Genomic DNA, 25,044 nt, shown 5'->3' with positions numbered 1-25,044 from the left:
AATGTCCAGTGAGTGGCATGAAAAGCATGTTCAGTTTTATTCATAACAGATGAATGTGGAAATGGCAATGTTTCAATATGTGGGTTAATGTACGTATCGTTACAGTCCGGAAATAAAAAGTCCAGTGAGTGGCACTTTTGATCACATTTGAAAATAACATACACTAAAGGCCCGTTCACACCAAGAACGATAACTATAAAGATAACGATAAAGATATAGTTCTAAAAATTGTTCTAAATATAAAAAATAGCAGTGTCCACACCACAGCTATAACAATAACAATATAGAGAAACGATATCATTGGGAGTCCATTCAAATTTAATCTCTCACGCATTTAAAATGGCAGACGACGTTGCGGAGAAGTTAACCGCTGACTTTTTGACAAGTCAAACCCCCTTTTCAAGGATACTTTAAAGAAAATGGATATATGGAAAACAATCAGTCATGCCCTAGAAGTATTAACGATGAGGTCTTTATGTTAGGCTAGCAAACAGTGTGTAACATAAAATTACCTCAGGTATCCAGTGCTAGTTTCGACAACATTGTTTAGCTTCCTTTGAAGTTGCAGTGAAAAAGACGTTGTTTCTATTCCACTATATTGACTTCATCAGCTAAATTCACTGTTAGAATAGATCGATTACACTAACTATTCACTCGAAACATAGCATGCTGAGGACATCTGCTAGTTAAAATTGTAACATTTTCACAGAGACTCGCAAGATCAAACATGACTTAAGAAGAAACACAAATGGATTATGATCAACGTTGTCAGCTGTTTCTCTTGGCGTGAGAGAAAAAAAAAAAGGAGAAAAAAAGAATATGGGTGATCTTCTTTCTCAATGCTCCACTTTCGTGGCATGTTTGTGGCTGCCAAGTTTCAGCTAAAGAAGCACTCAACATCCTGTTGGTGAAGCTTGCTCACTCTCATTGACTATCGTGGGTATTACGTCAGAGGCAGCCCGATCAACCATGTTTGATATTTACGATCTGGGATCGTATGGGCTCTGATGTGATCGGGAGAAGTAAAATAATCTTAATAATGACACCACACAACTGAGGATTTTTTGGACAAAAAGTCATTTGTGAGAATCCTTGAATCGGGCCACACCCTCCAGATCGTTGGAGGTTGCAAATTGGGCTTAAAATCTTCAATTGTGTGGCCAGCCTTAAACTACATGATAATATTAACAAAAGCCACTTTTACACCGTCAGGTGTTCTCGTTGCTTAACCATTTCATTCCATGCCGATCAGGCTCAGCCGGTACGGATATTGTTTCATTTTCCACTGTGGGACTGATAACAGAGCTCTTTGGAATATAGTACAAATACATCAGTCCTTGCCTTGGTAACGCAAGAGTTTACAGACGGTATGAGATGTAAATAGCAACTGCGTTATGGAGAGTGACGATAACGGTCTGTTTATTCTAAGCTCATGCGTTGCTGTTTCAAAGTGAATACAACGTTTTTGCTGTACTTGTTGCATTTACATGGCTTTAACCAGCAGGATTTTGATTGGCTGTCAGTGTTTTTTTTTCATTCATCAGCTGGAAAAAACTTTCAGAGGGATTTTAGCCCTCTAATTTGAACACTCTGTTTTAAGGGGCGTGTCTGCTGCGAGACTTCAGTTTAAATGCCCACTGCTGTGATTGGCTAACATCTTTGCATATGAAAATAGCTAAGTATTATATGTGGAACTCTTGAAAACTTTTAGCACATTTTTACTAATACAGTTCTCAAAGTTTACTAATCACGAAAAGTGTTGATTATAGCATTATATTGAGATTGTGGCATGAAAGGTTTCAGTGATAAGCATGTAGCTGATCACAGACATGTTGTTGAGCGCATGAATGCAGCATTCTCGTCATTGTAACTCGATTTCTGCACACTAACGAATGCTTTTATCATAACTAACAGTGCAAACACAATAATGAAAATAAGAGATTCGTTGATTCTAATGGGAGTTTTGGCGAGAGTCTGTTTGATTGACAGCTCCAGTGATTGTAAAGGGAGAGTTCTTTGATCGCTTTCTATATATAATTTAATCACAGTTTAAATAACAGATTATTTTCATCCTACTAAGAGAAACAATGTGAAGTTGACCATTTAGTCACTGGTTTGATTTACTGACATATCAAACAATCTGTAACAAAGCAATAGTGACACAGTAAAAACTTTACTCACATAAGTGTTTTGTGGCGTTCTTGTCGGATCTGATGTAGAAGGCACAGCATAATTTTTTTAACTTCAGGCTCTGTAAATTCAATGCAGCTACTGTGTTTTTACACAACCTGGCACTGCACAACATTTTGCACCCTTTAAAGGCAAGTTTATCGCTTAGTTGCTCGATCCAGCGTCATGTCTGTTATGCTGCCTTCACATGCTCTCGGAATTATCGTAAATATGAGTTTCCTAGGTAAAAATTGCACATGAACACTCATTTCGAACTCATGAACTCATAATCACGTCTTCAGAAGTGGGAATTATCAAATTTCCGATAGCACGTGAAGGCAGCATTATTTACCTACTACCTGTCATGCGTGAATCAGTGGTAAGGATGTAGAAGCAGGCGTTGATCTTCTTCTGCAGAGGCGGTCTTTCACCTATCTATGACATAATAAAGAGGCACATTCCACAACAAGTTGTAATCTGGGCTTGGTTTAAATAAAAGCTGTTTTTGAACTAACAAGGATCCTTTCAGTTCTAAAACTTAAGCCGCATTTCCACCGCAGGAACTTTCGGGGGTGGGACTTGGATGCGGAACATGCTGATGGTTGACTCCACGCAGCATTTTATTTCAACCATCATTTTTTAAAGTCTGTTGCGATACGTGCAGTAAGAGTTGTTTGCTATTCGAATTAACAATGGATTTTAAAAAATACGACCGATGGACTGACGACAAGGTTCAGGCTTTATTAAGTTTAGGGTGCATTCACACTTGTAGTTCGGTTCGTTTGGTTCGTTTGGTTCATTTGGTCTGGACCAAAAAAGAAAAAAAAACATTTAGTCCTGGTCCAGTTAGCGTTCAGATTGGCAATTTTATCACCGAACCAAAAGATACCGAACCTAAAGGCATAGGGATACATTCACAGCCTGATTGGTTGGATTTTATGACATATTGCCTATTTTGAGACGGAACTTACCGAATATCCAAAACAATGCTGTGTGCTGAGGTAAATGCGCTTGTTGTATGTGTGTAGCCTGCATATGATGGTATTTTGGCCAGCTGGGAACTCGTGAAGAGCTTATAAAATGTGTAAAGGAGTCAAAACAGCGGCGGGAATCCCTCCGTCACACACACAAACGATCTGGTGCATGGAGACACGCATCTGATGCCTGTGATGGGCAAACTCGCAACTATGACGAGAAAAAAAAATTATATGCGTGAGGATTCTGTCCTTTTTAGGGTCTCATCTTCCTGTTTTTGGTTCGTTTACATGTCTTTGGTCCGTGTTGCGGTCACATATCATTCGAGCTGCACCAGAGTTCATTTGGAAGCTTGTTTGGTGCGCACCAGGAATCGGATGGCTGCGTTCACACATGCTCAAATGAACTGCACTAACAGAGCAATCACACCAGGGTTCGTTTTAATCGAACCAAACATGCCAAGCGTGAGCGCACCCTTATATGCAGAGGACGAAATCCAGCGGGAACTGAAAAGTCGCGCACAGTCCTACGTCACCGGACTATCTTCACGGTACTTTAGACAGCTATGGAAATGCAGACAGCAATAGGTCTGGGGGAAAAAAGTTCCTGGGACAAATTGTTCTGGGTAATTTCGGTGGAAACGCGGCTTTACAGGATATTCTTGTTGTATGATGACCTGTTATATGTCTAAAGCTCAAGGAAAAGTTGATTTCTCAATTCTTGACCTCTTTTAAGTCTTTATCAATCGACAATTTGCCCCTGTAATCACAATTTGCATAGAAAGGAATAAAAGTTTTTGTTGTTTTACTGTCACTAGTGTTAATTTCAGCTGAAAACTGGAGTGAATTGTACTGTATGTATAGGTACATTTTTGGAGTTTTGCAAAAAATGTAGCTAGAGGCATGTTTTTCAATTACAATAGCCTGGGTTGCCCAGTATCTATGGAGGCCCTACTAAAATTCCTGTTTAAATTGGAAATATGTCAACAAAGGAAGAAGTCAGCCATTCTGCCTTTAACCACTGACTAACCGAGATGAGTCATTTTGTTCACGTGTCTGAATTTATAAAGTTTCTGTAACCGAATCTCACTTATGAGAAAGTAATTAAATGGCAGGTAGTGGTTTCTCTCAAGGGACAGCTCTTGAAATTCTGTAAATGATCTGTAAAACTGTAATCATCGCTATCCAGTCTCTGAACCCCCAAACCACACTGCACTCATCTCTCCAATTCCACTACATCATCAGAGAAATAGCCACAGCCAGCTGTTATTAAGGTCATTATGTTTCATTTGCGGAGAGGAATAGCTGTCCAGCGCCCATGTTCCTGGACACACACCACACAAATCAATAAGCTCATCCAAGGTCACAAAATCAGCCTTACATAAACCAACTTCATTAGTAATCATTACACAAAGCAATATGTGCGGAAATTGAACACATTCATTAATGAGGCCTAAAATAGACTCTCGTTACGTAAACTCAATATCTGGCGTTCTTGTGTGGGTGTGTCTGTGTACTTGCCAGGTGAGAATGAGGATGGATGATTATATTGTAAGAGAGAACAAGATGATTTATGCGCTTAATTAGAGCGAGCACATTCGGGGCGAATGACAATAAATGCTCCTGCTTTGTGATGTTTTTTGAAGGACGAGGCTCTGACAGTGACGGGACAGTGAGGTACATGAGCAGGCTTTACGTCGTCGGTCTGTCTGACTGCTGATATAAATAAACTCTCTGTTGCAAAACTAAGCTGTCTACCGCTTACATCTACAGGCAGCTGACTTCTAAGGTAGCATACTAACTGAAATGAAACTTAAGCCGAAACTATACTAAAAGGGTTAGTTTACCCTTTTAAGATATTTTTGATAAAATCTGATGGCTCAGTGAGGCCTCCATTGCCAGTAACATAATTAACACTTTCAAATGCCCAGAAAGCTACTAAAGACATATTTAAAAAGTTCATGTGACTACAATGGTTCAACCTTAATGTTATGAAGTGACGAGAATACTTTTTGTGCGCCAAAAAAAAATAAAAAATAACGACTTTATTCAACAATATCTAATGATGGGCGATTTCAAAACACTGCTTCATGAAGCTTTGAAGCTTTATTAATCTTTTGTTTTGAATCAGTGGTTTGGAGCGTGTATCAAACTGCCAAAGTCATGTCATTTCAGTAAACGAGGCTTCGTTACATCATAAGTGTTTCAAAACTTTTCGAAATTTCAATGGTTCATGTGACTTTGTCAGTTTGATACACGCTCCGAACCACTGATTCGAAACAAAAGATTCGTAAAGTTTCGAAGTTTCATGAAGCAGTGTTTTGAAATCGCCCATCATTAGATATTGGTGAATAAAGTCGTTATTTTGTTTTTTTGGTGCACAAAAAGTATTCTCGTCACTTCATAACATTAAGGTAGAACCACTGTAGTCACGTGAACTTTTTAAATATGTCTTTAGTAGCTTTCTGGGCATTTGAAAGTGTTAATTGTCTCGCTGGCAATGGTGGCCTCACTGAGCCATCAGATTTTATCAAAAATATCTTAATTTGTGTTCTGAAGATGAACAAAGGTCTTACAGGTGTGGAACGACATGAGAGTGAGTAATTAATGACAGAATTTTCAATTTATCTACAAATTAAATATTGGGCAAAATTAGGTGTCTTAGAAGCAGAGCTAAAACTGTACCGCAGGAAGGGAAAGTCTTATTACATCTCTGGTTACTGGTTTCATATTCAGAAAGCTGTAGAACTTTTTCATGGGTTGGCTTGTTCTGTTGGCAAGACTTGTGGCATTAATTTGATGGCTTCTGGGAGGATTTAAAGAAATGTAAACCAATTCCATACTATTGATCAAATTTTCTCCAGATATAATCCTTTTCTGTTCCATCTAGCTATTTTACAAAGCTTGCACTGACTTTTTAAACTGTCATTTATCCTTTGCTTCACACACTTTTTCAGGTCGTGCCCTGTTGCGGTTGAATGGAGAGAAGCTGGAGAGGATGGGTATAATCCAAGAAACACTGAGACAGGAAGTCCTGCAGCAGGTCCTACAGCTACAGGTCAGAGAGGAAGTGCGCAACCTACAGCTGCTCAGCAGAGGTGAGAGTCCAACACCTGAAACATACAGAACTTAACCAATATTATTGCAGTTGACAAGGATGGCCCATGTGAGACAGAGATTCAAAGGTTGCATGAAGCACAACCCAACTTCCCTAACAATAATAATACATTTTATTTATAATGTGCTTTTCTTACTTCCAAGAAACACAAGTGGGTTCGAAGAACAGAGTGAAAACAAATTTACTAAAAGTAAATACTTTTATTATGTTATATTATATTATATTATCACTCTTGGGGGACGTGAATGATAGGTGTAACTCATAATTGATTTCAATAATTGTGTCATTATGCTATAATAACATGTTATAACTAACAACATTATACAGTGGGTACGGAAAGTATTCAGACCCCCTTAAATTTTTCACTCTTTGTTATATTGCAGCCATTTGCTAAAATCATTTAAGTTCATTTTAAGCAAAATGAGAATCATGAGGTCAAAGGAACTGCCTGAAGAGCTCAGAGACAGAATTGTGGCAAGGCACAGATCTGGCCGAGGTTACAAAAAATTTCTGCTGCACTTAAGGTTCCTAAGAGCACAGTGGCCTCCATAATCCTTAAATGGAAGACGTTTGGGACGACCAGAACCCTTCCTAGAGCTGGCCGTCAGGCCAAACTGAGCTATCAGGGGAGAAGAGCCTTGGTGAGAGAGGTAAAGAAGAACCCAAAGATCACTGTGGCTGAGCTCCAGAGATGCAGTCGGGAGATGGGAGAAAGTTGTAGAAAGTCAACCATCACTGCAGCCCTCCACCAGTCGGGGCTTTATGGCAGAGTGGCCCGACGGAAGCCTCTCCTCAGTGCAAGACACATGAAAGCCCGCATGGAAGGACTCCAAGATGGTGAGAAATAAGATTCTCTGGTCTGATGATACCAAGATAGAACTTTTTGACCTTAATTCTAAGCGGTATGTGTGGAGAAAACCAGGCACTGCTCATCACCTGTCCAATACAATCCCAACAGTGAAGCATGGTGGTGGCAGCATCATGCTGTGGGAGTGTTTTTCAGCTGCAGGGACAGGACGACTGGTTGCAATCGAGGGAAAGATGAATGTGGCCAAGTACAGGGATATCCTGGACGAAAACCTTCTCCAGAGTGCTCAGGACCTCAGACTGGGCCGAAGGTTTACCTTCCAACAAGACAATGACCCTGAGCACACAGTTAAAATAACGAAGGAGAGGCTTCACAACAACTCAGTGACTGTTCTTGAATGGCCCAGCCAGAGCCCTGACTTAAACCCAATTGAGCATTTCTGGAGAGACCTAAAAATGGCTGTCCACCAACGTTTACCATCCAACCTGGCAGAACTGGAGAGGATCTGCAAGGAGGAATGGCAGAGGATCCCCAAATCCAGGTGTGAAAAACTTGTTGCATCTTTCCCAAAAAGACTCATGGCTGTATTAGATCAAAAGGGTGCTTCTACTAAATACTGAGCAAAGGGTCTGAATACTTAGGACCATGTGATATTTCAGTTTTTCTTTTTTAAGAAATCTGAAAAAATATCAACAATTCTGTGTTTTTCTGTCAATATGGGGTGCTGTGTGGACATTAATGATGAACTTAAATGATTTTAGCAAATGGCTGCAATATAACAAAGAGTGAAAAATTTAAGGGGGTCTGAATACTTTCCGTACCCACTATATATATATATATATATATATATATTAGGGGTCTAACGGTACACAAAACTGACGGTTCGGTACGGGTTCGGTACAGCAGAGGGAAAAAAATAAACATAAACATTTTTTTATTAAACAGTGGTTTATTGAGCAAATTGTCTGTCTTTAAATAAATTAAATTTATAACTAAAAGTTTCTTAAGGATAAAAACAATTATGTCTGCTAATGCTGTAAATTATATGGAGCCCTTACTTGAACATTACTATAATATTAAAGGTTAACAACAGAGCCCAAACTATTAGCCTAAATTCAATTGCTATTTATTTTTAGATATAATAATCAACACTCAAATAACAAATTGTATACAAACATGTAAGCTGCACATAAGGCAGTGTCTTAATTGTAAATCTAATTATAAAGTTATGTTTTTACTCCAATTCGGATTTTCATGACAGATTTATACAAACATATATATATATTGGCAAAAAGATTGCATTAGACTTAACTTTTTTAAAATGAAACCATTTTAATTTTTTTATAAATATTTTTGTGCAATGCAATACATTAATATTTTATAATTTAATTTAATTTTACATACTACTTAGGATTTTTTAAGGTAATTAATTAATTAACAGACAGTCAAATATAATATAATTAGGCCTGTTGATTTAACGTGTTAATTTAATTTTGGTTGGTGACGAACATGAAGCAGGGCAACAACTCAAGAGTGATGTTTTTGTCCCGAATAGCATGAGTGCAAATGTGATATTGATTTTATACAACAGTTTGATAAATAAGAAGTTAATATTGTGTATTTTAGACGCAATATTATCTGTTTTTGCTCAATTCTGCCAACGAAAATTCACCTATAATACTAAAGGAGCACTGTTTTGCATATCCGAGCAACACACAGAGGTTCTTCGTTTCTGAATGAATCCATGTTTTGAGCAAATCAATCGGGCGAACCAATGATTCCTGAATGAATCCTAAATGAATCAGCCGCTTGAAGGAATTGAATGAATGAACGACTCAGTGACTTACTTATTTAGACATTTACTGCCACTTACTGGCAGTTTTTGTTTCTTATTTATTTTTGAGTATCATTTCATTTTAAAAACAAACAAACAAAAAAACATATTTCCATATTAAAAATCCTATTAAAGGTGTAGTTCACCAAAAAATGAAAATTCTGTCATCATTCCTTCACTCTCATGGCCACTGAAGCCTAAAAGTTTGTGTAATAAATTCTATGTTGAATCAAATCAAATATCATTTTTTTTCCTAAAGCTACTTTTTATAGTCTATTTGAATGATTTTAAATTATCTTTTGGGGGAAATTTCTCAGCCAAATTTGATGTGCGATTAATTAATCACCACATTGTGCAATTAATTAGTTTAAAAAAAAAATGTAATCACTTGACAGCCCTAAATATAATATAATATACTATATTATTTATGTAATATAATATAATATAATATAATATAATATTTCAGCCAATCAAATTTCGAAGACCAGAAATCACTGTTGTATAATGTCCCATTAGTTAACATTATGCATTAACTAACATTTGTTACAGTATTTATTAAACTGTGTTAACATTAGTTATTAAAAATACAACTGTTAATTTTAATTGTTGTTAGCTCAGGTCCATTAAATAATATGAACAGATACATCTTTTGATTTTAATAATGTATTAGTAAATTATGAAATTAACATTAAGAAATGCTTTAAAAGTATTTATTCTTCATTAGTTCAATGTAGTTAACTAATGTTAACAAATGGAACCGTAGTGAAAAGTGTTACCAATATAACATATATCCACATTTAATTGGGATTAAGTCTTTTGGGATGAAAGTCTTTTTGGGATACAAAAGCTCTAAATTTCTCTTCTTTTGAAGCTCACTTAAATACAACTTTCAAAGTTTCAAAGAACAGCTCGGATTTGAAGACACAAAGTATCAGGGTCTCCTCAGAGCAAGACAGGTCCTCAGAACTCCCGCCTCAGCAAGTGTCAAACCCCAGTGTACCCCCACATTAACAAGGAGAGGGAATTAGAGACCACTTAAATGCTGTGTCAGGGAATTCTACCAACAGCTTAGGGGCAAATTTAATTTAACAGTTCACCAAGTCCTAGCCTCCGTGCTATGATAAAGGAATCTAATTGAGCCACCCAATGGAAAAATCGTCACCTGAGGTTCAAACAGAGGACTTGTGTGAGGGTTCAAACAGGTGAAGGGTGTTCGTGAGAGGAGGACAGTCAAATAGAAGTCCCGCCAAAGCTGATTAGTTTGTTTCTGATAGTTGACATCACCTGTCAGAGTGAGTTAAATCTGGCTCCTGGGGACTGTTGGGCTGGCATGGCTGGAGGACACAGCTTGTGTGAGTTTATTATTAGACGCGTCTCTCAGCCAGCAGGGTTTCCAGTGGATGTCTGAAGAGAGGCCGTCCATAGCAGCCTGTCATATTTGATTCAGTGGGCATGAATGAAAATATGAAATATTGATTGGGTGAAAAACTAGACAACCACTCTGACCATAGAAGGGTCTTGATCTACGTTTTGGATAATGTTCATGTAAACGAACAGAAGAGGCAAGTGTTTTTGGTGTTGAGCATGGTGATGAAGAAGGTTTTGGCTATGTTCAGACTGTCATTCCAAATCTGGAATCTTGGAATCTGATCTAAAACTATTGACGTCCACACTGTTTCACATCCAGTTTGTGTGTCCATGCCCCTCTTTCGTTTTTTTCAGAATATCAGCATTGGTTTCTATCGCAATGACGTTGCGTTGGTAGGTATATGCCAAAAAGAGAGAGAGAGCAGTTGAGAGAGCAGTTGTCATGTATAGGTATGAAACAGCTTCACAAACATTCTTTTCTACCACACAGTATTGTTATTTCGGTCTTACAAATATTCAAATTATCACACAAGTACTGGGATAAAAGTTTAGATCTTGGATAGCTTGGATTCTATAGTAGTGATCAAAATAGAGTAAATCCTTTTTAAAGTAACTTGGCACTTCAAATAACGATTGTATCAATAATATTGTCACGCCATAACAACTGCAGCATGTAGGGGTTTGCAATACAGATGTTGTCTTATTTACAACATGACAATGTGTAGCCACTGACGCTGGACTACTGTGTTATAATGAGGCAGAAGCAGAAACCTAGAAGGCTGGTATGAGCGGCTTTATTCGGTGTCGTCGTCTCCGCTGGTCTCAAAACATGTCTCCATTATATTGTCATTTTCTGCTTGTCCGGCACTTTGCAACAACACAACCTTGTTTCTGCAGCAACTTTCAGCATGTTTCCTATAACAACGTCTGACATTTACGTTTTACGTACCGTGAGAAAGTTGCATAAACCACGCAAAATCCGATCAGAGCTGTCAGACTGAAGCAGATTTCCATAAATGCGATGGTTGCACTTTATTTTACAGTACGTGCACTTACATGTACTTACAGTTTACTTACCTAAGAAAGTACTGGGTAATATAAGGTAAGTACATGGGTTAAGGTTAGGTTTAGAGGTAGGTTCAGGGTTAGTACCTAGTTATTACCCAGTTATTACAATTACTATCATAAGTACATAGTAAGTACATGGGGAATAGGACTGTAAAATAAAGTGCTACCAATGCGATTTGAATAGGATTTCAAACCATATATGAATGTAGCTCGAAACGGATGAAATCGCATTTCATGTGATTTTTGGCCATTCACACTTCAGATTTTAATCGGATATGCACAAAAATTGGATTTGGACTGACAGTCTGAACGTAGCCTAAGTGCTTCTGTTTAACTTAGGAATTAAAGGTATAGTTCAACCAAAAATTACAATTTGGTCATCATTTATTCACCCTAATATCACCAAACCTGTATGACTTATTTCTTCTGTGGAACAGAAAAAAAGTTTTGAAGAAACTTTTTGCAACTCTAATCCTTACAATGACGGGAAATTGTTAGTGGGCAGATTTGAAAGCCAAGTGAAACATCATTGTTCTAAAATCAAGTCTCACATAACTCTATGTAAACAAAATATGTGAAAATATGATAAAATATGTCCTGATTAGATTTTTTTTTTTTTTTTTTTTTTGGCAGCTATTTTTTGTAGCTTTTTTCCTTTACTGGGACAGTGGAGATTTAGCAGGAAAGTGAAGTGAGAGGGTTAATGTGATTTCCAAGTAGAACATGTTTGTGGAACAACATTCCAATCAGATTTGAGGGATAGTTTTTTAGTTAATGTCAAGTTTAGGCTTTCATCAAGGGTTAGAGGCTTCTATACCATTCTTATAAACCGTAATGCTCAAAATAATTAGTTGGTTTGAGTAGGGCAAACTCGAATTAAACAAATTAGTTCAATCAAATTAACTTTGAGTATTTAGAACTTTCTTTTGAGTTCACAAGACTGACACATTTTAAGTAATCTGAATTGTTTCATTGTTTTGAGTTCTATGAACTTGTTTCTTTTCATTTAGACAAACTTAAATTTACCTGAAACTAACTTAATCTTTGAATTTTTTAACTTAAAAATTTGATGTAACTGATAACCTCAATTTTTTGTTTTTTTTTGTTTTGCCAACTTATTCTGATTTACAGTGATATTATTTCCCTCTGATTTTAGGGATAAATTCAGCCCAGACTCATTAGAAAAACATACCTGTGTCAACATTTTTGCAAAATGCAAAACATGTTGCATCGTGCACGTTTCACAGCAGTTTCAAAAGTGAAATGTCCAGTGAGTGGCGCTAAAAGTGTGTTTAGTTTTTTCTGGAACAGATGAACATGAATATGGCAATTTTGTATCACGTTGGAGTTTGTATGTACGTATCATTGCAGTTCTGAATTAAAATGTCCGGTGAGTGGCGCTAAAAGCTTAATGCTCCATCACGTTTAATAACGTACACCCACACTAAACCCTAAACTTACCTGATAGTGTTAACAAAAGCAAATGTGACATAAAAACGCAATCGTAACCATGGCATTTTAGCTTGTTTTTGAACACTTGTCTTTGAGCTCTTTTATCATTACTCGTCTTTCACGGGATTTGTACCCGATGTCTTCACATCACAAGTACAATTCTGTACCAGCTAAGCTACCGAGCAAGCTTGTTACATCAATAAAACTGAACAGATGGAGCTGAGTAAGTGATGCAAACTCCTAAATATATTTGTTTACAAATCATGCACTATGGTAAAAAGTGTTTTGAGGCCATAACATGATTATGCAAGGAGTCGCGTGAAAACAAGTCTTTATTAATCCATAATCTGGCCCTGTAATCATGATTGTGTGTGAAAATGATTCAAAGTGCTTGCTGTTTTACTGCCTGTAGTTTTCATTTCTGTCAGAAACTGCAGTGATAAATATACGTATTGGTAAGTATTTTGCTTTTTGCAAAAATGTTGACACAGGTACGTTTTTCCAATGAGCCTGTGTTGGATAAATTATTGGTAGGGTTAGGGTTAGGACTGTTTTTGGACAGGAATGTTGTTCCAGGATCAACAATAGATGTTGTTCCAGGAACATGTCTTACTTGGCAGAATAACGTTGACTATGATTTGAGGAAATTGGTTCTTTATAGGACTTTTCGCACTTGAACTAGTTAACCCTGGGTCTTTCTAAACCCTGGGTAAACAGAATCCTGTGTTATTTTGCTTCACATTTGTTTCCATGACTGTCCAAAGCAGGCAAATATGAGTAACACTGCAGTGCTAACCGGAGTGTAAAACGTTCCTTTACCCAGGGTTAAAAGCGGTGTTTAGAACGACGATAACCCTGGGTTAAGCGCAGTGTGAAAAGACCTTATATGTCCTGAACCTGGGTCTCCACTAACAAAACAGCTCCTTTTGTGCCTTGAGGAAAAGTGCTATCATTCATCAAAGTCCAAAGTAACTATATATCAATGTACCATGGTACGATATATATCAGTAGGGGTAATAGCTTTCTGTCCCATGTCCAATAATTTAGCATTGTTTATTATCAATCAATATGAAGCTCATCAGAGGACTTCTGGACTGGACTTATCTTGCTCTCTCTGTTAAAGCTCATAACGCTCACATGAGTGATTCGGAGGCTTAGATTGACCTTTCAGTCCAATTGCTATCTGGTATTTATCCTCTGAAATGTTGCCTCTGTACTCTTCTAAATTGCTTTGTTCTTTTGGTTCCAAGTACGGCCAAGTAATTCTGCCCTCTTCATCCCTCGCCTCCCTTCCTTACACCGAAGCAATTTAGCAGAGAGCAAAAAGGATTCTCCCAAAACTATAATTGCTATTTCTATTGAAACACCCAACCTTATTACCTCTTCTCCAAATTACCACCCAATCGTCCAACTGTATTAGCCTTTAAACATCTCAAACAAGAGAAAAACCTGTGATCCACTGCTTCATCATAGCAAACAATGCAATCATTTGTTCCCGTTAACAAAACAAGTCAGTTGCATGGTTCTTTTTTTTGTCTCATTGTGGTGTTTGAGATGTCACTCGCTGCTTCGGGGCTCCTCATGTGTATTTAAACACTAATCTTGCATTGACATTTTTCCTGAAAAGGGTTCGTACAAATTAATGCATGATGATTCCGTGAATTTTTTAGCTGCTTTGTAATGCACTTTGCTTGTGTGCCATTTAGGAGTACTGTAAAATTGAAAAGCTTTAATATTTCATTTCATACCAGGAAATGAAGATTTGGGAAAAGTCATTGTACTACTTTGAAGACATATCAAACCAAATAGGAAATGTAAAATTATTTATGGTTAAACAAGATGGATTTCATGATGCTCAGTGAAATGATAAGTCTTCAACAAACCAATTAAATCTTGATGTAGCTGACGCTGTGAACCCGATGGGAAGTCTCCGAGACTCAGCTTCATTTAGAGGAGAGCGACCCACACAAACTCCCTGAGACATCCGCTAGCGTAATCAGCTTGTCTCTTCCATATGCCTGTTTCCATCAGGAGAGCATCCTGAGGCCCTTCCAAACATCTGCCACAACAAGCTTCTCCATGCACATTTTTCACCATTTTTCTTTCTTTTTTAAAAAGAAACCAAAACCCTGTGTCATTTCAAAATATTAAATTTAACATTCCTTAAAATTGTGGCACCCAATAATTAACATCATTTGGACTCTTTCTACAGCACAGCATTTAAATATATAAAATACATTTTATAAAGTGTCATTTTTCAATTATACATTTAAGTATTAAGTAATAATAATTAACTACTTACTATAGGGTTAGTGGCATGTAATTTGTAATTATGCGTAATTTATAGTTATTACTACAGTAACTACATGTAACGTGTAACAAGGACACAGTAAAATATAGTGTTACCTAATATAAATATAATGTGTAATTTTAAGTATTATTTATTTCATTTTTTAAATACATTTTATACGTTTTGTCTATTTAATATTAATGTTTATTTAATGTTTATTGCTATAAAATAGCATCTTTCAAAGTATTTAGGTATGTCACAAGTTTTGGTTTGACATTTTCTAAAGGTTAAGCCTCTCCTTTCATTGACCACATGTGTGGTAATAAAAAAAGACTTCAAAAGTGGCAGATGAAGGTAGCAATGTCACACACTGGGGCCAAGGTTCAGCATAGGGAAAAACAAATCCATATGTAATGTATTGGTAGCTGCAATGATCGTACAATGCAGGGAATTCAATAACAAAGTCTTTACTTGGAAACACGCAGGAGAATACAGGAATCAAACTCATATAACTATTTGATTCCAACAATATTACCACAAAAAATAAACATAAACATAAACGATACCAGACAAAGAACTGAGGAAACTAAGGGCTTAAATACACAGGTAACGAGGGAACTTAATGAACCACAGGTGAACATAATCAGTCACTAAGGAAACTAACTAGCAAACAGAACTCAGGCAAAGCAGAACAGGGAACAGAATGACAATAGCTATGTTTCCATCACCCTGTTTTTATGTGCATTTTGAAGTATCGCTTCAGAAACAAGTGATTTCGAAAAAAAATCCCTTAATTCGGAAAAAAGTTTTACGCTCACTTGAGGTGGTTTTTGACTTGTGCGAAAAAACGTTAATGTGAATAATGGGAGATGGAAACACTTTTGCCGAATTATTTCTGACGTAGCAAACATTAAACCCACGTTACTAAGCATCTGTTTCCGCTGATGGTGTTGTCACAGACATGTTATACATTTATGTTTGATTCTGTTATGACGCATTAATTCTGGATGTACTGGAACTCGTTATATATGTGTGTATGCAAAGCATTTTCCCTTTGGTGCTTGCCATAGAGAGAAGTCGAGAAGAGTTCAAACGGCTCTTGTTTATTGTTTTCATATTCATCAAGTGTTTAGGCGAAGCTTTCACGAACGCTCGGGCACATTGTTTTATTTACTGTTGGTTACTTGGTTACCATACCACCATCATCCACTTGAACAACTTGATGGAAACACACCTTTGAAAATATTCGCTTCACGTTGAGATAGAAACCCAGCTAATGAAACCAAAACAGAACGAGACCGTAACACCATAGTTACCCATTCATTATCTATGTGGAAAATGAAAAGAAACTTCCAGGAGATTTGGGTATTTTTAGAAAGAAAAGCATGGGAAAATGTCTATTTAATCAGGATGTGCAGTAGCATGATCTTACTGTAGCAGTAGAACATCAGCTTGTATAAATGACATACCTTTATTTATACCTTGTCTATTCAAACAAACACACGTACACACACACAAATGTGTATAATAACATGGGTATTACAACGTAAACATGGTTTATGAGGACACAGGAAGTGTCCTCATAAACCAAATGGCTTAAAGAACATACTAAACGTTGTTGCAGACAGTTTTCTGTGATGGGTAGATTTAGGGGTAGGGGTAGTGTAGGGGGATAGAATATACAGTTTGTACAGCATAAAAACTATTACGTCTATGGAGAGTCCCCGTAAACCACATATACAAGTATGTGTGTCCTCATAAACCATATATACAAGAACACACCTACACACACACACACACCGCCAACCCGCCAAATGCTTGTGGATTTCAGCAGTGGCGTGTAAAGCAGTGGCGGGTTTAATTTTATATATTATATATACATTTTTCAATTGTAGTCTTTTAAAAAGGCACCGGAAATAATAAACTAAGTGCAATTTAGTGTTGTCAAAAATATCGATACTGAAATATCTGAAACGCTTCCAATACTTGTGCTGACACACAAACCCGCCTCCCCTCACTCACTTGTTTCATTTGCTCTAGATGAATATTGTTGGTGTTACAGCGCTTGAATTTCACCGTGGGATTGCGCGAATTGCGCATAATTTTACCCATTACCGCAGATTTTGTGCTCACACCCAAAGTGCGTGCACATAAAACCGTCTCTCAGTACTAAATTTAGCTATTTTTCACTGCTTATTGCACTTAAACAGTCAAATACACACAAAATAATGTCAAAATGCTGGTTTTGGTGAGTATTCACGTAAATAAGTCAGTTATGTTTTAAGTGAATGTAAACAATTAAGAAAGAAAACGCACGTGTAACAGTATAATGGATCTGTGTGTCAAGTCTTAAAGTGACAGCAGCCTAATATACCTGCTGCCAAATTATGAGATAATATTAAACATATCTTTATAGCAGTTTTTCCCCAAGGTAAATTGTGTCCAGTGAGAAAATGCTGAATGGCTTGTAACTTTGGAAAATCACTATATATATATACGAAGAGTTCATTTGCAAAAACCGATAAACGCCACTTTTTAAAAAAATGAACTGACTGTGGTGCGTTATTCTCCACATTTACCACATTCTGAACCCTACATGTGTTTTGTCAGAAAAGCCGGTTTTGTCCACTGTCAAGGCATCGCGAGTTCATGCTTTACAGCAGAAACCGACAAGCGCCTTTGTTGTTTGTGTACAGAAACCCATGAGTCAGTTTTAGCGAATCAGTGCGCAGTACTCAGGTCAGGTGACAAGGCTTCTAGTCACTTCAAAAAGACACGCTAGCTGAGGAGAGTTTCGCCAAAGCTGACTAAAAGTGATCGAGAATTTATAATGTCAAATGTGTGTGTGTGTGTGTGTGTGCGCATTTGTGTGCACACGTGTGTTTGAGTGTGTTTTAAATGCAGTTACAAAGCAATTACTTGGTTTTGTTTAACTTTGAAACATGAAATGTGGAGTTATCTGCTTTTGCTAAGAAACAAACTTTTAATAAATAAAAAAACCATACTTCCAATGAACTTTAATTTTGTAAGTTACCTGTTTTTTTTGTGGAGTTATTATTACTTAATCAAAACAACCCAACTGCAGTTTGATTGATATTACTTGGAATGCACAATAAAAAAAACATGATTTGTGAGAATTAATAAAAATGGAGTTATCTGTTTTTGCAAATGAACTCTTCATATATACTGTATGTATATATATATATATATATATGTATATATATATATATACACACACACACACTACTGATCAAAAGTTTGGTGTGTATCAGCAAACAGCTTTTCAGATTTATTTTCTTAATTATTATTTTATTATTATTTACTTACTTTCTTAACTACTGAAAAAACTACTTTTCTACTGAAATCAAGTTGTTTTGAAGTAGTGGGATGGTATCTTAACTCTTCCCCTCCTCCCTTTGTCTGGTCTCTCTCTCTTTCCATTCTAAATGTTATTCATAGATGGACGTCAGTAATCAGGTGTCTTCATCAGAGACTGTGCTGCAGATAACACACATTCACCAATCATTCTGACTTTCAGCAGCTTTGTCATTTGATGTCATGGCAGCACAAGCCGTGCCACCTGTTCCTTTCCTCAAATGCGTTTGTCTCTGATTGTCCATTGTTCAGTGACTTGAATTGTTCGTTCCATCATACTTTTATATTTTTATAACTTTCATTTTCATATGTTCTTTCTCGTCAGATTGAACAAGACTATCATTGATTGCCCAGGCCGGAAGAAACACGTCTCTAAATTGCAATCAGCATTTTTTTTCACAATCCCTACAAACTGATTGCATTGCAAAAATAAATAAATAAATAAATTATGCAGTGTTTCCAGTAGACAGCCGGCTGCTACAGTTATAATGTATTCTGATATGATCTCATTTTGTCTAGTCCTTTGTTTCTGCCCTTGATGAAAAGATCCTTCCTGCATTTTACTCAGATAACACTCTCTGCTGGTGACAGCTAAGAAATATAGCAAACTATGATGTTCTTGAAAGTTATGCTAATTGCTACCACAAGACAACCTCCACTCAAACAACATCTGGGCAATCTGTCTCCGCAGCACTTCGAGTATGAATGATGGTTTGTTACACATCTGGGGTGCGTTTCCCAAAAGCATTGTTAGCCAACTAACATTGCAAGTTCCCTCATTACTAACATAGTTCAACGATTTGGTTTTTCCCGAAACCATCATTCAAACGAACATTCGTAAACTGATTCGCAAACTTGTGTGGTTGGAACGACAGCTCTCGAGCTGTGGTTAGAAGCATAGTTTCTTGTTTTTATGACATGTGGACTTAATAAATCCTTATCTTGAGCAAAATAAGCAAGTTGACATTAAGTACAATCTATATCTTTTATTTGGAATATATACAAATGTCATTTACATCTTTTAGTTGTCAAGATATTTTAAAGGGTTAGTTCACCCAAAAATGAAAATTCTGTCATTAATTACTCACCCTCATGTCGTTCCACATCCGTAAGACTTTCGTTCATCTTCAGAACACAAATTAAGATATTTTTGATAAAATCTGATGCCTCTGTGAGGCCTGCATTACCAGCAATAACACTTCCTTTTTCAATGCACAGAAATCTACTAAAAACATTTAAAACAGTTCATGTGACTACAGTGGTTCAACCTTAATATTATAAAGTGACATGAATACTTTTTGCACGCCAAAAAAAAAAAAAACGACTTTATTCAACAATATCTAGTGATGGGCAATTTCAAAACACTGCTTCATGAAGCTTCGAAGCTTTACAAATCTTTGTTTCGAATCAGTGGTTCAGAGCGCCAAAATCCCATGATTTCAGTAAACGAGGCTTTGTTACATCATAAGTGTTTTGAAACTTCAATAGTTCACGTGGCTCTGGCAGTTTGATACACGATCTGAAGCACTGATTTGAAACAAAAGATTCGTAAAGCTTCGAAGCTTCATGAAGCAGTGTTTTGTAAAACGAAGGTCTTATGGGTGTGGAATGACATGAGAATGAGTAATTAATGACATAAATTTCAATTTTGGGTGAACTAACCCTTTAAGTCATCGAAATTTTAGTGGTTTGATCTCAAGGTAAACCCTTTAACCAGTGTCAAACAGTTTTAACTGGTATATGTCTTAAACGCTACAGAGCAATTGGTTCAATTGATTCAAAGTGTCAAAAACCTCAGTTTCTCTCATCACTGTTTTGTATGGCCTATTGTCTTCGTATAAAATGGCTGCCTGCCAAGTGAACCCTCATATCGTTCCAAACCGGCATGACTTTCTTTTTTTCTGTGAAACATAGAAGATATTTTGAAGAATGTTGGTAACCAAGTGGTTTTGGTTACCATTGACTTCAATTGTATGGACAAAAAAATCTTCAGAACATCTTTTATGTTTTGCAAACGAAAGAAGATCATACAGGTTTGGAATGACATCAGGGTGAGTAAATGATGACAGAATTTTCATTTTTAGGTGAACTATCTTTTTAAGAGACTTTAAATAGCCTAAAATATTGCACACACAAATATTAACGTAGTTTGTTAAATTAGATTTAACTTTTTTTTTCCCTGTACTTTCTGATATTAAATCAATAGATGTTTGACACTTTGATACATGCTGCCTTAGGATTGTGGACAAATGAAGGCATCTTAAAATAAAGTTTCTTTATTAGCATCAATGGTTCCATGAAGAACCTTTAACATCCATAGAATCTTTCCATTGCACAAAAGTGGAAAAAGGTTCTTTAGATTATTAAAATATTCTTCACACTAAGAAAAAAAAAAGTTCTTTTAAGAACTGTTCACTGAAAGGTTCTTCTATGGCATCGCAATGAAAACTAGCTTTTGGAACCTTTATTTTTAAGAGTGTACCTTTAGTAACAGCCTTCACAGCCTTCCATATATAACCACGATACATGGTTATATATGGTGTTTTTAAGGGTCTGAATATCTCCCTCATAAGATGCACATTAGAAGGGAGAACATGGAGAACTAATCTATTTTAGATAAGAAGGTAAAGCCAGAGATAGTGAGTAAATGTCTGACAACAGAGGTTCTGTGATGCACATCCCTTCTCTACATGTATTTCCTGCAATCACATGAATAATTTATGCTCTTTTTCATTCTCTGGTGTCTTTTCTCTTTTTACAGCTTCCTTCGGCAACATTTCTTAGCTCACTATCCTTTTGGCAGCTCTCTCGTCTTCCCGGCAGATACAAGAGGCCTGGTTCCTGCTACAGACTGTCAGAGAGAGAGAGAGAGAGAATCTGCCTGGCGGTGGAGCTGTGGAGGAGACTGTTAACTCCACACCAATTTAACAGACAGGACCATCTTTTTATGCAAAACTGGATGGGGTTTCAAAGACTCAAAAGGACAAAGTCTGACACCAAAACTGTAATATAGTGATAAGATTCAAGTCTCACCTCAAGTCTCATCTCTACAAAACCTAGAGCACCAAGCAGAGCTCTGTCAGACAAGAGTAAGGATATGGATTGGATCAAGACCTCTCAAGAAGTTAATCTCAGATCCAAATCTGAACTTGAACAGTGATCTCAGATCACGTTAAAGAAGCAAACCTCTTGATTCCCTGAGGTTTAAAGTGTTCAAATGTCTGACAGCCCAGCTCTTTTGACCCAGCATCACTCGCTCAAAATGGACGTAGATGCAGTGCTGAATAAATCCTGTTTCTACAAGTGTGGGAACAGACAATTCCTCCTCCTACCTCTCACGATAGATTGTATCATTCCATTTGCAGATGTAAGAAAGAGAATTACTTCTAGATGTAGAATAGGGCATGAAGTTTGATTATCCAACATTTTCCCATTCCTGACGTCTACACAACAGGCTAAAGGGACGGTCACACTAACAAAAACAATGACTACATGATCTGAAACTGGATATTAATGACAGTTTGTTAAAAAATGAACTTTTTGAATGTTAATTATATCAGATGTGCACACTTAAAAACCAACCATCATTTTTCTTTCCTTCTCAGGATGTTCAATTGCTTCCTATGTTGTTCCTGCTGTTACCTTCATGAATGCACTAAGTTATATTTTTTATTTCAGTGTCATTTTGCACACAATGTAGATGTTCAGGTTTTCTCCTAATATACAAATAATCAGAATATGAATATACCTTTACTCTAGGAGTTACAGTATATGTCTAGATTATTGTCACTTGTAGAAGTCCCAGCTGTCCTCATTTACAAAGCAATAATGTAAAGCGCTGCCACATGTCTGCATGGCTAGACCTGTTAGAGACTGTTTTTAAAGCAGCTACTTACAATCGCAATCTTTAGGTCCGCAATCAAATGCTTCTAGATTCTAGCTCAATTTGGTGTTGCGTTCCAAGATGACGCAATTCGTAACACTGCAAGTATAGTCAGTTTTCTTTTTCAGGTGGACTATTGTGATGGCGAAGCAGTAGAGAAGAGAAGAAGAGAACACCAAATAGTTGTTGGGTTTCATTGGATCAGTATGTTTAACCATGTTGGTGTTTGTTGGGTCAGTATGAACATTGCAGTTGTGTTTCCCAACATACTAAATTCAAAAGTCAATTTTAAATGTTTGTAATGTTCCTGGCTGTGTGAACTAGCCTTTGAATAATGAGGTTTGTTATCACCAAGAACGCAAGAAGGCATGTTAAGTATTTACTATGTTTCCTCTAGTATGATAAAGGACCTTTTGTGGAGAGAATGTACTGGAATTCTTTCCATTTTGTGATTTTGCCATTAGTGCTGATGAGTCCTGAATGCTCTAACACTTAACTTCACTGTGAATCAGTAGCATGTTTGTTTAGGAGGCTCGAATGACTGTGTTCAGAGAACAGGGCCTGAGTTACAGTAAAATCTCATTTTCACAAAGCAGTTACAATCTCAAGAGTTATTGTTTGATGTTCATGACACCATTTATTGTTCAGTACTTTTGCACAATGTACTCAAACCTGACGGTAGTCTGGTCATGTGACACAAACCAATTCTGTCCATCCAGGTTAAAAGTGTTTATGTGGGACTGACAGGCTGGAATTCTCTGAGAATGAAAGATGGTTTTCCAGAGTGTTTTGCTGATTCCTGCATCCTGACACACTAGCATTTTTTCTCTCCAGACATGCAATGGGTTTCTTTTAAATCTCGTTATGCAAAAATGAGGGAAATGAGCATTGGTTATGTAATGACCTGCGAGGAATATGATTATACAAGACATGGTGTGGCAAAGACAGATGTATGTGTGTGTTTTGGAATAAAGTTTTAAAAAATAAAGATTTCTCATATCTGAAGTTTATCTTTCACAGTTGATTGAAACTATTATGGTATGGTCATGCAAATGCAAAGTGAAGCATGTTAAATATATTTTTTAAAAATACATATGCATCTAAATGTTAAATCTAAACATAAATCTTAAATATAAATGTACACTACTATTCAAAAGTTTAGTGTTTAAAAGCATTAAAAAAAAAAAAAAAAAAAAAAAACTGTCTTTGAAGTCTCTTTTGTGCTCACCAAGGCTCCCTATTTATTTGATTGAAATTACAATTGTCAGGTTTCATCTGTGTTTTCCCTGTTTTGTCTTAGTTTGAGTTTTCCCTTGTTTGTTGTCATGGTTTTTGATTTAGCCTCATGTGCTTTAGTCCCTGTTTGTTTCAGCTCATGGTTGGTTCTTGTCTGTATTATGTTGGGTTGCTTTATCTCCTGCTCTTTCATGGTCTCCAATGTGTTTTTTTTGTTTTGGTCTTTTGTAAATAAAAGTGACTGTTGCAAATATATCCTGCTTCTACTCTCCCTTCCTGCAACCAGCTGAGACAGAAGAACCGACCCAATTTGATGGATTCAGCAGTAGTACAGATCCTCCTCCTCTCACAGGGGGATCGCTCCCTTGAGGATCACACACAGAGTTTTTTAGCTCTGGCTCACCTCATTCATTACCCTGATGACAGCCTCTGTGTTTTTCCGGACGGGACTCAATGCCCAGACGGAAATCCTGAAGATGGTCCTTGAGGAGTGCTTTGAGAGTATGTGGACTGGGTGCTTTTTCACTGTGACAGTCCCAACCACACAGCACCCAAACCAGTCCCCACTCACCTTTCAGAGCCCATCCATTCCCTCGCCATCCATTCCCTCGCCATGTCAATTACTTCCTTTGATTCTATACGTAGTCTCTCAGCTTGCCGATCACATAAACCAATCACATTTGTATGACGCAAAAGACGCAAGCTTGTTCACACCAGCTGTGAGAGCTGTGGCAAAAATGAAAAGTCAGCAGCGGCTGGTGTGCATACAACGCAGTGAAAATGTGAGTATGGTTCAAACTACTTTATTTTAAAAAAATCCAGAATTTTTCCACTCTCTTCTCTCACTCTTCTCACTCTCATTAGAGCTCCAGGTGAAGGGTTGCCAGTAGTAGAGATGCAACGGACTACCGACCATCAATCAGAACTGGCCAGTTCCGTTTTTTGTACCGGACTTGCACGCAAAATGCATTGCAATCATTTCCCAAAATGTAATTTGTGTGGACATTAACAGAGGCCAGAGATGGGACACACTGAAGACAGACGCAAAGAGAAGAGCAGAGAAAATACTGTACCGGGCAGAGCAAGCTCACTGTTGCGATGCTCAGAATGTTGGAACACAGTTCTACACATTAAATTGGGGTGGGGGCTTATATGAATGTATTTCTGAAGGAACTGACTTACTTCACAAAAGTTTTGATGACATTTTCTTTTAATCTTACCTCCGTATGATGCCTATTAAAGTGTTTATATAAGTGCAGCTGGTGCTGCTTTGTTTAGATGTAACCATGGAAACTCTACACTGCAAAAATGCTTTTATTATTTAGTATTTTGTCTTGTTTCCAGTCTAAATATCTAAGAATTCTTAAATCAAGATGATTTTACTAGATAAGTAAAATGACATAAGATATTTTTTCTTGTTTTCTGGAAAATAAAATCAAAATGAAGTGAAGCTAAATTATCTGCCAATG

At 37.0% G+C, this 25,044-nt stretch overlaps 1 protein-coding gene across 1 annotated transcript in view; it reads left to right on the top strand.

The window, feature by feature from the left end:
* Positions 1-23,830, top strand: part of samd10b (sterile alpha motif domain containing 10b) — a 98,991-nt gene extending 75,161 nt beyond the window's left edge. The window contains exons 4-5 of the mRNA XM_051880749.1: positions 6,101-6,241; positions 21,218-23,830. Of these exons, the coding sequence (XP_051736709.1) occupies positions 6,101-6,241; positions 21,218-21,240 (164 nt within the window). The 3' untranslated portion in view covers positions 21,241-23,830. The remainder of the gene's footprint in view (positions 1-6,100; positions 6,242-21,217) is intronic.
* The last annotated feature ends 1,214 nt before the right edge of the window (positions 23,831-25,044 follow it).

This window comes from Ctenopharyngodon idella, chromosome 22, assembly GCF_019924925.1.
Source record: "Ctenopharyngodon idella isolate HZGC_01 chromosome 22, HZGC01, whole genome shotgun sequence".
Lineage (NCBI taxonomy): Eukaryota > Metazoa > Chordata > Actinopteri > Cypriniformes > Xenocyprididae > Ctenopharyngodon > Ctenopharyngodon idella.
This window is presented reverse-complemented; position numbering and strand designations above follow the sequence as displayed.